The 14,834-nt window shown below is 38.9% G+C and overlaps 1 protein-coding gene and 1 pseudogene across 1 annotated transcript; both read right to left on the minus strand.

Annotated features, from left to right (window-relative positions):
- Window positions 1-4,811: 4,811 nt before the first annotated feature.
- Window positions 4,812-8,930, minus strand: LOC117416925 (protein Dr1). The gene is made up of 3 exons (XM_034028415.3): window positions 8,132-8,930; window positions 7,118-7,281; window positions 4,812-6,608 (listed from the first exon to the last, which is right to left on the minus strand). Exons 1-3 carry the CDS (start codon window positions 8,349-8,351, stop codon window positions 6,462-6,464), a joined length of 531 nt encoding a protein of 176 aa, XP_033884306.1. The 5' UTR covers window positions 8,352-8,930; the 3' UTR covers window positions 4,812-6,461.
- Window positions 8,931-9,980: 1,050 nt separating this feature from the next.
- LOC117417201 (retinol dehydrogenase 8-like) lies at window positions 9,981-13,664 on the minus strand (annotated as a pseudogene).
- Between the last annotated feature and the right edge of the window lie 1,170 nt (window positions 13,665-14,834).

Below are 14,834 nucleotides of genomic sequence, written 5' to 3' on the forward strand. Positions count from 1 at the left end.
TGTTTAATATAGAAATCTCTTTAATTTTTTTTTCGTATTGTGAAAAATAGGCTTGTTTTACAGTTATTTCCAAAAAACACATACATATGTTGTTCTGGTCAACGCAATATTGTATTAGACATACCGTTTACCAGCTGACTTTTCCATGGGAAAGCTTACACTGTGTGGGGAAGTGGCAGAGGAAGAGGGTGTTGTCTGTGTCTGATAGCATCATGAGATACCACAAAACATACAGGATACATAATGGTATATGTAAAGCAGAAGCACAGGTATAGTTAGATATACTAGGCTCCCACTCACTATATATGTGTGTGTATATATATATATATATATATATATATATATATATATATATATATATATATATATATATATCTTTCTCTGTATATATATATGAGAAATAACTAAGAATGAATGTTTTTTTATGTACTCAAAACAGTTAAATTATTACAAAATAATTTGTTTCAGACAAGTCCTTCTTCTACTGTGTAGAATTTTAAAGTAAACACAGTGCAGAACATTTGTTTAGTTTTTTGCATTCCTGGTACATTTGCTGTAGGTCACATGGTCTGACTAACCGAGGGGTGGCCAACACTGGTCCTGGAGAGTCACAATCCTGCAGGTTTTCTGGGTATCTTTAAATGATCCATGGCTAAAGACCTGGAAACAATGTTAGCGTTGATCAATTAAGGAAATCATTAGTTCAATTAAGTAATGAGAACAGAGGTGGAACGAAAACCAGAAGACCCTGCGGCTCTCCGGGACCAGGGTTGGCCACCCCTGAGCTAGACCATTGAATTACACCTCAAGGAGTGGTTGGGTACCAGGAAATGGCTGCAATATTTTAACAATAGAGTTGCAATTAAAGTATCTGTATCCCAAATTGTATTAAAAACAACAAGCAAAGACACAAAGACCTTAAAGAAAATGGAGGTCAGTTGCCACAGTTGGCTTTCTTTTAAAGCAGGGGTTGGCAATTCTGGTCCTGGAGGGCCGATGTCCCTCCTGGTTTTTGTTCCAACTGTACCTTAAATTCCTTAATTGGACCAATTAAGTGCTAGAAGCTTAATTGGTCAGTTGGAACAAACATCAGGAGGGACACCAGCCCTCCAGGACCGGAATTGCCTACCCCTGTTTTAAGGGCTGCATGCAAACAATGCTGTTGTCAGTTCAGCTCCAGAGGATCCTGAGTTTTTACTCCATGCCAGGTCTTTCCATAGACCGAACCGCTGCTTCTTTCTGATCATGCCATGTCTGAATAGAAACCCTTTTGATGTAGAGCCGCTGTCACCTCTGACAGGCCTGTGAAGTACTGTAGTTGCAGCTAAAATTAAACTGTGCTATCAATTTTTCAGATCGTGCTAGAGGCTAGTGGGCTTCACTTTGACTGAGTAGTTTATATGTTGGCACCTGCCCGTGTGCTGCTGCATCAAAGAGAGATCCTGTTTTAATCTGATTTCAGATATCTCACAAAACCGAGGCGAAATGAGCTGCTCTGGGAAAACTGCCACATAAATATTTATCAGGAAGGTTTTTGGAACTCTTTCGACTCAGAAAAAGAAGCAGCAGTTACACATTATCAGACATTTGTTGTTTTTTGTAATTAGTGTTTGAATGTAATTTTGGTTGTTCTTGGTTGAATTTATATTGTATTTTTGGTTGTTACTGGTTGCAAATAAAACATACCAGAAAGCTAGAGTAACAAAATGATGTGTTGAACATCTGAGAAAAAAAAAGACAAATGTAAATGTCTCACGCCAACAAATAGTCTCCCCAATTTGGGGCCCTATCCCCATTGTACGGCTGTGCTCCACATGGATTCGGTCTTCTCTGGGGCTTTGTGTGTCATCTATAAGGACGAGGTTCCACAGCATACACACATCTAGTCTTAAAGTGAATGCATTTAAACAATCATAGTGAGCTGCCAGCAGCAAGATGGAAGGGGATACAAAGATAATGCTGGCTGCAGGCAACAGGTTGGGGTTCCAGAGAGGGTTAATTCTCCCTGTACAACCAACCATAAGTAAAAAAGTTACAAAATGCTTTGTAATACCAGTAAATTACCTAGTGCAGAACCATTTGCTGGCCACAGCATTACAATGAATGGCAACACAATAGATTTGAAACATACTGTCATACAGCAATCACATGCACACCGGTACGGCACTAGGTTCATACAATATATGAAAATGTCACCACTGTGATACCATTCTACCAATGCAATTTATATCATTGTAGCAAGCCTTGTGCTAACATTGTCCTTATGTACAGAACTATTGCACTGCGGTCATTTGGAGATTTGGTAATACTGGTGCCTTGAAAGCCACAGTATCTAATGCAGACCAGCATTAATCTATAAACTTCAGGCTTTGCAGGTTGATGGCATTTTTTGCTGTTGTTCTGCACATTTACTATAATGCAATGTCAAAAAAAAATGTTGGTGTTAACGCCATAATTATACCACTATATATAAATGTGAAAGTGGACAAACAACCATGCAAATCTATTAACAAAGATAAGTATCTGCTCCACTAATTGCTGATCAGTGAACAGTGAAGATGTTTCGATTCAGTCCCCGGTGTCAGCTATCAAAAGCTCAGCCAGCAGTGGGGAGCAGTTTTAGCCGCAGTGGAGTTACAAAAATGAGGCCAGCGCAACCTCTGGAATGTAGCAGCTGCGAGACGGAAAGAAAGAACTCTCTGGAATTCACAACATTCCCCCCGATTAATCCCTCACTTTCCCGCTGTGTGTGTGTGAATGAACCGGACTGGATATTCGTGGCTCGAATGTGGGAGATTGGCTGACTGCAGAGAGCCCCTGAGGGCAACTGAAATACAGATCAAATAACCAGCCTGCAGGGCTGTTGTAGTGCCCTGAGCAGGGGCATGCAGAGATCTCAGCCTTTGTGCAACATTTATATTGGTCCTTCTTTCTCCACATGCGCCTGTAGAACCATGTTTACAACTACAGCAGCTAGGACCTCTGATCAAATCAAGTTCCTAAAGAAAACGCTGCATGCTTCCAAGTGTCTGATGCTGTGAGGTGAACACTTTAATTGGTCTGCGTGAAACAGAGGTAGACACACAGGCCATAGAAGAAAGAGAAAATGCAGCCCCTGCACCACCTTGCTTCTCATACCTCAATGGCACAGACTTGGGAAATATAGAAATATTGGGCCCTGTTCATAAAGCTGTTCTGTTTAATGCCTGTTTAGTTATTCACAAAAGACAGCAGGTGTTTTGAGTGAATGAACTGTAATTGAATGCAATACTCTGCTAGTGCTGTATTTCAAGTTCCACTGCAAAACTGATAGATTTTTCTTATCAACAGTTCTGTGTTTTAATGCTTATTTTGCCAGGTTATCGGTGATAAAGTCATCTTATTTTCACCATATTGTCACTCAGTCCCACAGAAGTGATATAAGCGAGTGTATTTTCATACTGTATTTTCCTTTTGATAACAGTTCCATTAAACATGTTCAAATTCCTTTCATCTAAAAACTGGAAAGATTAGATTAGATTAGACTGAGTAGGTACATTAGTATGTGGGTTAGTATAACAAAGTACATGTCAGAACAGCCCTCTCCAGCTGGTCTCCAGTTAACACACGTCGCTATGCTCTACTGAGGCTGTGGGATAGGTGAGGGACACAGACTTAAATATTTCCATTGAGAGGGACACTGTCAGGCACAGAGGAATTAAGCTAATTAGGAGTGGACACTGGTATAAAATGCCTGGTCACAGAGGACTATTATTATTATTTATTTATTTCTTAGCAGACGCCCTTATCCAGGGCGACTTACAATTGTTACAAGATATCACATTCTTTTTTACATACACTTACCCATTTATACAGTTAGGTTTTTACAACAGCAGTGACCCCCACTGGGGATTGAACCCATGACTCTCCGGTCAAGAGTCCAGAGCCCTAACCACTACTCCACACTGCTGCCCTTACTTAATCTTCAAGTTATTTAGCTAAAAATGTTTGTAAGGTTACGTGTTAAGCATGGCAAAGTCACCGTCAGACAAAACCGTTAATAAAAAATAAAAGAAATCATGTTTCTGTATGGTTGGTTGACATGCCTTTCTCAAGGCAGAGAGTGTGTGAATTGATAGGATGCTGGCACACTTCTCTGTTCATGTGCTCATTATATACACTACATCAGCCACACTATATCATGATTTCTTTTTATCTTTTATATATTACACATTCACTGTTTGTTGTTACTGTTATTTTGTAAAGAGGCTTGGCATTTAATTAATCCCAGTTGAGTGAGATTATTCTATCAGGGCTTTTTGTGAAGTCTACAGAGCAGAAATAACAGACAGAATTTCACTGCAATGACAAGGATGCTATTAACATGGGATAAAATGTTCCCTTATTCAAGCATCTGTTTGAGAAACGGATCAGTCTGCTGCCGGCACGCACTTACGGGTCCCCAATCAAAATCCTTCATATGTGTAGTCGTTTTATCATCAGCAACAGTTTGGTAGTGTTCAGAATTGTTAGCTGGGACACAAACATATTTATTGTACAACAGCAACACCACCTTGTGGTTAAAAATATAACTACACATCTGCCTACAGTGACCCCCCTTTTTTTCGCATGCAAGATTAAGGAAGCATTCATTAAGTATACAATCATCACAATTGGTGGTCATAAAGCTAGATGAAAAACATATTTCACAGGCATTCAGTAAATACACAAATACCACTGTGCTTGCTGCCTGCATAAGAATACATAAATTACACTTCCAGAGATAAGAATGTAAAAGTTACCTGCAAGAATGAGAACAAGCAACTCGCTCCTTGTATAAAATGTCAGAATTTTATTGCTCAGAGAATACAGCTTGTGAAAACGCATGAGAACAGGTACTGCCATGAGAAGTCACAACAAAATCACTTTTTAATATTTCACTGTACATTCACAATGCAGCGTTACAAGTTTCTCCTGAAAATAATCATCCTTTTTGGGTATCAAGAACAACTGAACGAGGTGAAAGTTACTAAATCTTTTTTACAATACAAAACACCTTTATATTTATTTTATACACGTTTACCAATCACAAACCAGAATAGCTTACACTTACATTTACCTTTCCAGACACATCCATTTCCATTGCTAGGGTAATTCTTCCTTTGGTACTACAAGGCTGGGTTGAAAGTAATTCCTATTGCTCTTAGGCTTTACTTTGCATTAGCAGGCATTTATGAACTGCAATACTGTACTGTGAAAAAAGCACTGGGTTTAACCTCCTCCTCCTCAATTTGACTTAAATAATATCGAGAGGAAACTCAATTTAATTTGAGAGCTTTACAAAACAGACAGCAAAAACGTCTTCAGTGTCTTTGTAAACTCCTTGGGTAACCTTTTCACTTGTAACTGAGTGAAAGAGTAAACCCTGTGCGATATGATTCTGCATTTAAATTCATGTAAATGGGTTGTAACAGGAAAGAAAACCCTACAAACCACAAATAAACATGTTCTGACTTGATATAATAGTGACAGTGAATGTTTTTTTTTTGTTTGTTTTTTTTAAAAAGGAAAGAAATACAGCTAAAATTAACCAAAACCAACAAGTTAGCATACAGACACACGCATACTCTTCCTACAATTTATGCTCTGGAACCCTATCCCTTGTTCATTCCTTAAAGAATATTCACATTCTGGTTAGTCTAAAGACAAACTACAAATCAGTCTTAATATTATGACTTCCAACGACCTGCAAATGCAGCTTTTGACAGGTCAATGCTGTAATGCTACTGGAGACAGCCGATTCAATGGGCAGTCTGTTCTTATTAGGGGTTAAAAAAGGGATTGGTCCTCATGAAGAAGACATTGAAAATAAGGAACTTTTTCTTAGCATCCATCCCTCCTAGGAGTGTTTGCACTTTCCTAGCAAATAAAATACAAATTAAAAAGGAGAAAGAGGGAGGGGCGGGGGGGGAGAAAACCCCCTGTGAAATTGTCAGGCTTCTAACCCAGCCCTGGACATTTGCAACTTTAACTGTACACTATGTGGTTGTACCGCAACCACATGTAAAATGGGGACAATACTGTATTCATACCTGGGCACTTAATGTGAGAAATATGTGAATGCACATCACCATAGTGGTCAGAAAAGAACAGTCTGAGCTAGGATTTGGTTATTTTAAATAAAATGCTGCAGGGGACTTCCTTATCTTTCATCTATGACACAGACACCTTCACCGGGGTTTTACCTATGTTAAATCCCCCCCCCCCCGAAAAAAAAAAACCTAAGTTGAATGGTGCAGCTGGAAAAAGCAACAACGGTTTGGTCTTCACTGACAGGCAAAGGCGTCCCTGCATTGTTAACGCCCCAGTGCACCAAGATGCATACGAAATGAAAGTAAGCATTCGTCTGACTACGTGTTTTTCTGATTGTGTGCAGAGAGAAGCTGCTGTAGAGGCTGGCAATGCTGGTGGCCGGGTGAGGTTCACATGTCATCCTCCTCATCTTCATCCTGAGAGGAACCCGCCTGGTGTGCTGCACTGGCAGAGGCCGCTGCCAGCTGTGCCTGCTGGGCTGCCTGCTGCATCTGTAACCATTCCTGCTGTGCCAGCTCTGCCTGCTGCTGCCGCGCCTGTGAGGACGAGACATGGATCTTAACTGAGGAGTATGAAAAAGGGTAATATGACAACGGTTCCACACTGTTTTACATACGGCATTAGCATTCAGGTTTATTTGGTGTATTGAATTATTGTGTACTTTAGGACAGGAGATGAGTTTAATAAAGGACATGGACTGGTAAAGTCAAAGTTGCCTACCCTTTTATCTGTTACAGATCTCATTAGGGATTTGACTTAGTTAAAATCAATTAATTAATTTCATATGAGGGAAAAGCATATTGACGATTTTAAAAGCACACTGTAAATGTATGTTACACAAACTACTAAAAATCAGTTGAAAGGGGAGGGGGTGTATGGAACTTGCCATGCAACATATGGAGGAGGATGGTATGGTTATCACCTTACTTCCCAAGGAATGGTATAGTAGTTAACAAGTGTGAGTTGGTTCCTAACAGTTTGTACTTCAACTACAAGATTTTGAGCAGATGTCATGTTGACACTTAAATGAATGTGCATGACTTACTTTTGCAAACAGCTCCTGTTGCTGTCTGAGTAGCTCTTCTTCAGGAATGCCAAGGTTTTCCAGTCGGGAACTTGCTTTTCTTCTTTTAAGTGCTACTGTTTTACACTCTTGCAAAACGTCTTTTACTTCCGTAATGTAAGATGCAAACCCCAGGCTCTCAAGTGCTGGAAAAAAAAAGATCAAGACTATATAAGAGTTACTGCAGAAAGGGATTTTGATACAGGCTTTAAATAGATATTGGACAGGAATACAATCTGGGTTACATGGTATTTCCTGCCAACCTCTACTTGAACTGTACATTTGAATTATGGCACTGCATAATTATAGTGGCTTTTAAACAGTAACAATACAAACAGCTATGATAAGGGTAACACATAGTTTTGGCTATTTTGCTAAGCATTTTGGCATTAAATAACAGCACAGTTTGCATAGTTTTTATATGGTGCTTTAAGGTTAGTGGCGCCCATAATTCAAATTTGATCCTAGAGTAGATTCATAAATCCCTAGTGCTGAAGCATGTATTTTTTGTCCTCAGAATGACACACAGGTTCAGAGGTGGAGGAAGATTGTGTAGTCGAGAAATGTACAACGTGGTAAGTGAATAACATCATTGATAAAAGTAGAGTGTACAGAAAGCTAAACTTTGAAAGGATACAGTAAGCATACACAAATGAGCTAGTCTAATGTGAGACAATGCATTAACTTGAGGTTCCATTAAAAAAAAACTTTGACTAAATATAATTTCACACTCTTTGGCTAGTTAAACATATCAAGTACTAGGAAACACAAGACATTGTGAAGGTGTTTGCTAACCAGATCAGATCCATGAGTAAAAACAAATCCGTGTGAGTAAACTCTGCAGCTCGGACAAATGCCGGGTCAAGCACAAAGTGACCACACACGCAATAAGACCGCATCTTCTTTTCCCTGGCTGGGTTGTAAATGCCTGAACCACACAACACACACATCCCAGAAATACAGAACAAAATTAGCACAACCAAAAAAATGTCTTACCGTGGATGACGTGCTCTGGAGAAATGGTTTTCTTTTCTGACTTGTTACAGATTTCATTTGCTTCTGATGAGATGAGGTGAATGAATTCAGTGCAGCAGTTCACCACTAGTTCTCTGGCATCGTTTGCCACTCGGACATTGGGCAGGGTTTCCTTAATCATTTTATTGATAGCTGCCCTAGGTATGGTAAGGTCATCATCGGTCCCAGACGAAGAAGCCATTGCTTAGTAAGGGGTTTTATAATACTACTTAATTCACTGCAACAGTATATCAGCGCGGCCTAAAACGGGCAATAGCTTAACTCTCCTCACCCTGCTCTTTATTTACTTTGTGTTTTGTTTTTTGTAATGAAACAGTAAATCACCAGAACGGCTGCAATGATTCAATTACATAAAACTGTATTCCAAACCAAATTGCTGGTCGCCAAAAAGATGTAACAGCGAAATAAGATTAGGGGTGTGTGAACCCAATAGCAATAATATAGCTAGCTGATCAGTTTTCCAGCTGGTTACTTGTTCAGTCACCTCTTACATCTATCCTCATTAGAGACCCTTTCACAACATTTTCCTTCCCCTGAACCGATAACAAGGTGTATCCTGTTCAATGACCTATCACTTTTAAATTAGACCATTAATTCAGAGGAAATTTAATTTTTAATTCATTTCAGTTTTTGATCCACACAGTCGACGCTATACGAGAGCTCTCTCGTCTTCTCCGGAAACTATCCCACACTGCAATGCTCGGTATTAATTCCGTTTCCGACAGAACAGTGCTGCCACACAGCGCCACACTGAGAAACAATAAATACGCGAGGCAAGAGAAGTCAAATGTGCTGTTTTTAATAATGTGGCATACAGTGTAAACCAAGCCATACAACATTGGTCCCTTTTCACTGCGCTGTAATGTAACTGGCATGTCTTGTGTAATTAGTAAGGGATACAAAGATGCATATATTCATGTAAAATTGCATTTATTTTCACATCACGTCTTATAAACTCGGATGTTTAATTTAAATGAAGGGGTCGTGTGTAATTAACAGAATATTGCAGCTGCAGAAGTTAAAAAAAAAGCTCCCAGATTTGCATTTGCTACTATTTAAAGATTATTGAAATCCCTCAAGAACAGGATAAATTAGGAGCAGAGGGGAGATGGTCTGCTGAATTAGCAAAATGGAATCTGGTTACATAACAGAATTATTGCTGCTGTGCTGTATGTGTCTGTGATTAGCCAGATTGCCACCTCGTTGTAAATTTACATAGCCCTTTCTCTGTATAGATTACCCTTGTTTGATAATTGTCTGGTCTGTGGATTATACTAATCACCAAAGGGTGGGTGAAACAGATTGCGTTGAACTAAATATATTAAGGTAGGTTTCAAATGTCTTGTCTTGGTAACAGAACTAGCAGTTGTTCAGTTAATATGAATGACTATCTGGAACCAGCCTAAATTAATGAGCACATTAACATTTTGATTTAATTTGATAAAATGAGAATTTGCTTTTAGGTTCTCAAAACACCACACAGTATAGCTTTCTAATAAAATATCAATTTTGAAAGGATTTGTTATAAAGGTATTAAATAATGGGTCAGAATCATTATCTTCCAGATAAAGATAAAACATTTTTAAAGAATAACATACAAACAATACATTGTGTCCTTTTATAAAAATAACGTGCATTTGTTATTTTAGTAACAAAATACATGTTTGTAAATGCCAGAAAGACAAGTGTTATAATCAGTCTCATTGACACTGCCCATATTTGCAAAAAATATACCAGAAAATAATGTTCACATTTGTGGTTCTTTAAAAAAAAAAAAAAAAAAAAAAAAAAAAAAAAAAAGCAACAAGAATCCTTCATAAAACAACTTTCGCGGTGAGCCATTGCAATAAGCGAAGAATACAAAAATAAATTACCTTGGTCATTTAAGCAATGCATTTATTTATTTATTTATTATTCTCAGCACACACACAAGATAATCACCACAATAGATTGCTGAGATTATAATGGACATCCGTAACATCAACACACTCAATCGTTAATGTAAAACTCGAAGAAAATATTGTCAACTGATGTTTCGGGCAGTTTGAAGAACAAGAAGGTTCTTATATATTTTTTTACCTGAGATTATAATAGCGGTATCTAACTATTGTATGAAACAATTATTTTAATGTTTTTGTTACACATATCTCTGGCCTTGTCATCAATGATCTATATTGTTTTTACAGGAAGTCTTCTTTTGAACAACGTTAATACAGAGTAGAGGGGTGTACAGGGCGGACACAAGGCAACAACGTCAGGAGCCGTTGGAGGGGAGGGCCTGGTGTTCTTTGGTGCAGTCCGCGTGTTTTCACGCCTGAGGCTTCCCCAGGTTGAAGCTCTTGCGGCTCCCCCAGCGCAGCATTTTGATGAAGTTGAGGCTGGCGTTGAAGATTTTGTCGTGCTCGAACATCATTTTGTAGAAGGTGTCGATGGGCAGGTCTCCGTTGGGATCTGCGTACTTGAGGGTGGTCATGGGGGTGTACATCTTGTTCGTCTGGTGACGGGTTGTCTGTGGTGATTATCTTGTGCGTGTGCTGTGAAAAATGCATTCATTCATTCATTAATAAAGGTATTGGTGCAAGTACAGTACTGAAAACTACCTACCACTTCCTTACAAGATACGTAGTGACATTAATTACACTTTAATTGCATATGCCTAGAAACTGCATTCGTATACTGTCAGAGGTACAAAAACTACTTTTACTCTCGTAAGTAGTCATTTCAATTGGTGGTGTTCCTAGTATCCAGTATCTTGTGTATGCAATTTCATAATGTTGTATGTACATACTGTGGCACCTTAATTATAATTAAAGTGGCATTAAAGCCAATAATGTCAATGAAATAATAAATACTGTTGCTATCCATGTGTTAAGGAAATGGAAAGCCACGATGAAACAAAAATCTTATTTTAATAACTCAATCACCATTTGTATGCTTTACCGTAGACCACTTCTCAACTTCTTTTGTGGACAAATTAATGCATGATTTCACATATCAGAGGAGGCTCTTACTTGCCTAATAAAAAAAAACAAACATAGTGAAGCTTTTATAATTACTATCCTTCAGCACATACATTGACAACGTTTTGTGAAAGGAATAAGACAAATACTAAAAGGTATTGACAATGTTGACCCAGGGGACTTTTTCGACCTGAAAAAAGAAACAAGGACCAGGGGTCACAAATGGAGATTAGATAAAGGGGCATTCAGAACAGAAAATAGGAAGCACCTTTTTACACAGAGAATTGTGGGAGTCTGGAACCAACTCCCCAGTAATGTTGTTGAAGCTGACATCCTGGGATCCTTCAAGAAGCTGCTTGATGAGATTTTGGGATCAATAAGCTACCAACAACCAAATGAGCAAGATGGGCCGAATGGCCTCCTCACGTTTGTAACCTTTCTTATGTTCTTATGTCCAGTTGTGTTGTGGTTATTGCTACAGTGTAGATGTACCTCTGCTATGTCCTCTGGGGTTTGTCCAAGGCTCTGGAAGATCTGGTTGTAATTTTTCAGGTAAACGTTGGTGAACATGTTGGCAGTCTCTTTATCTGCTGCAGAAAGGTCCGTCTTGAGGCCTTCTTTATAAACCTTCCGTTCGAATTCAGTGATCACAGGGCCAGGCTCGATCAGGGTCAGGCTGGGTGGGGGGTAAAATAACATGACTTTGTTTCTTTCAAACAGGATTCTTAATCTTTGCATGCATGCAGGCAGTCAAATGTGAAAGCTCAGATGAAATCTATTCAATGCATAAAAACATAATGCATTGTTTCTGGCAGGTTCCTAAGGGCCATAAACTACGTGTAGCCGAGTTTTGGATCTTTTCATATGTAAGTAGTGAACTAATTACACAAACGCCTATATTCAGAAAAATAGTGCAAGATTTAAAAAAAAAAAAAAACCTCCAGTGTTTTGTCTTTTATATCGAGTGCTACCAGGTTACATCTAACTGTCTTGATACATAAAAAAGGCAACTTTGCAAAGGTAATGTATACATTATAGTGTACTAGATCCCTCCAGTATTAGGTTGTATTAGGTAAGCCAGCGTTGTGCCTCCTTTTACTGTACTTGCATATCATTTAAAATACAATAGAGGCACAGAGTAAAACCTTTATCTAAACATTCAGAGGTGGTTTGTATATGTTAAGATCAACTTGTAAAAAACAAAAGGATATCCTGTGTGTTTTCCGTTTGTTCTAAAAAAGCTTGTGGTGCCCATAAGACACTTTGTGGTTTTGAACACTGCTACTCAATAAATATTTTAGCTGTCCGAATGTGCTGTGCTCATTAATGCTGGTAAGTTTCAATGAACATTGTTTAAAATCTTTCATCCAAAATAAGTCAGTCCGAAGAAGTTTGTGTCCATCACTGCCTTCATCTCCTCCAGGGACTGACACTCAATCGGTCCGATGAGCCCTATTCCTGCATTGCTGACTGGGGTAAAACAAACACAAGAAATAACATTCTCTTCATCACCACTCCTGGAAGATGTGCCACATCATTGGAAGTTATGCACGCTGAAGTGTGCCCATGTAACATGGAAAAAATTCACTTCGGTAGATATATAAAAAGTTGGCTAGCTATGTTTTCATTAAAGTGACATATTCACAAGTCTTTTTTTCTGTTTTGATGGATTAAATAACATTTCTAGACTTGTATAAAGTCGGAACAGTTGCTTATCTATTTTATTCAATAAGACATTTTTAAAAGGGTAATCAGAATTTCCAATGCCTCCAAATCCCCTACATGCCCCTAGAAGCATACTCAGAACGTCGATCCTCCTGTTAGGAATGCTGTCCACGCACGCTGTGATGGACTTCTCATCACACGCATCCAGCTGCTTTATCTCGAGCGTTCTGCCCAGGGTTCTTCTGGCTGCTTCTGCCAGCTTTTCGCTTTTACTTGGGTTTCTCATGGTGGCGTAAACTGAAAGAAAGAAAATCGGATAGCTTTATAAAAGTAGATGAAAAAAATCACATTAAGACGTTTATTCCGTTTACTTACTATGTCACTTGCAATATGATTAAACACCTACAGCATAGGGGTGTGCTTTCCTTTTAAGAGATTTGTTTTTCCCTTTAAAAGAAACAATAACCCACATGCACCATTTAGCTACTAGTCATTGAAATCCAATAAAAAAAATGCTAATAATGGCACATTTTTACAAATCCCTGGTTGCAAAGATAACTTTAGGTAACTGTTTCACGCCATATTAGCTTGCATAGCCTTTTGTAGCAGAGGGTGCCTGCAATACTTTTTGTATTGCACAGTATACTGTATGGAGGAGAATTTTCTTTTTTCACACTTGTTTTCTACAGTATATACCGACCGTCCCCCCTCTCCCAGGAGATGCACCCACCTTTAAACCTCTTTTTCTCATCCTTGGCGATCCTGAGTGCCAGTGCAAAGCCTATCCCCGAGGAGCAGCCTGTGATGAGCACTGTTTTCTGGTCCATGGTTCCTGAGTGGAAGCAGCTCGACATGAAACTGCAAAGTGGCTCCCCTCCACTCTGCCACCATTTATCTGCAGAGCTGCTGAATCAGGTGCTTAAGAAAGTGCACACCTGGACCCTCTGTGGATTAGTATACATTGGGTTTAAGCTAATCTATAAGCAGGATAGTTAGCAGAGGTGCTGTATAACAAGTGACAGTGTAGAGTGACTGTTTTCATTATGCAAAATGTTTACTGTGTAAGAATTTGCAGAGGTTCTAAAAAGCATGTATGACCAGGTTTCTGTTCAGTTCTGTTTACTAGACTGGAGCAGAGGCTGGAGGAGGGCACTAGCAGATGTGGTGGAGGGGATGATGGAGGTAGCAACAAAGACAGGCAAAAGGTGAATGGTCAGTCTGGATGTAACAGCTCCCAATAATTTAGGAAGAGGTAACCTTCACTCTACTGTCTAAACCAGGGGTTTCCAAGCCTGGTCCTGGGGGACCCCCGGTGTCTTCTGGTTTTCATTCCAACTGAGCTCTCAATTACTTAATCAAACCCTTAATTGAATTAATAATGTGCTTAATTAGACCTTTTTAATTGTTGTCAGCTCCTAAAAGGTTGCCAATTTCAAGTTACTTATAAAATTGTATAGTTAACTTGAAATCTCCAACTGTTTAAAAGCTGAAAATGTCTAAAGCTAATGAATAGTTCAATTAAGGGTTCAATTAAGTAAATGAGAACCAAGATAGAATGAAAACCAGCAGACACAGGGGTCCCCTAGGACTAGGATTGGGAAAACCTGCTCTAAACTACACCAGGGCTGAACCACTTTTAAATGATGTGAAAGAAAACAAAAAAATAAATGTGTATGCCATGTTACTGTATTTAGAATATTTTTTGAAACTGAACCTCCAGAAATACTTTTTTCCAGAGGTTGGAAAATCCTCCCTGGAGTAACTGTGAGTTTCCACAAGAGGTCAGTGTAGATCTGCCAGAATCTTTTTCTATTACCATGATTTAGATACGCCACTTCAGAAAACAGCAACAGATGTCAAACAGCCAAGCTGCTTTTTCCATGGTGCTGTTGGATGAGTTGAGGTAGTACTGGCAGATAACAATCTCTTTAAATATCAACTTGCAGTAGCACAGAAACAAACGTGATACCACCGTTTACAAGCAGTTACTGATGGGTCACAACATCTTCATGAAACCAAATTGTGAAAACATTAACATC

Source organism: Acipenser ruthenus, chromosome 12, assembly GCF_902713425.1.
Source record: "Acipenser ruthenus chromosome 12, fAciRut3.2 maternal haplotype, whole genome shotgun sequence".
Taxonomy (NCBI): domain Eukaryota; kingdom Metazoa; phylum Chordata; class Actinopteri; order Acipenseriformes; family Acipenseridae; genus Acipenser; species Acipenser ruthenus.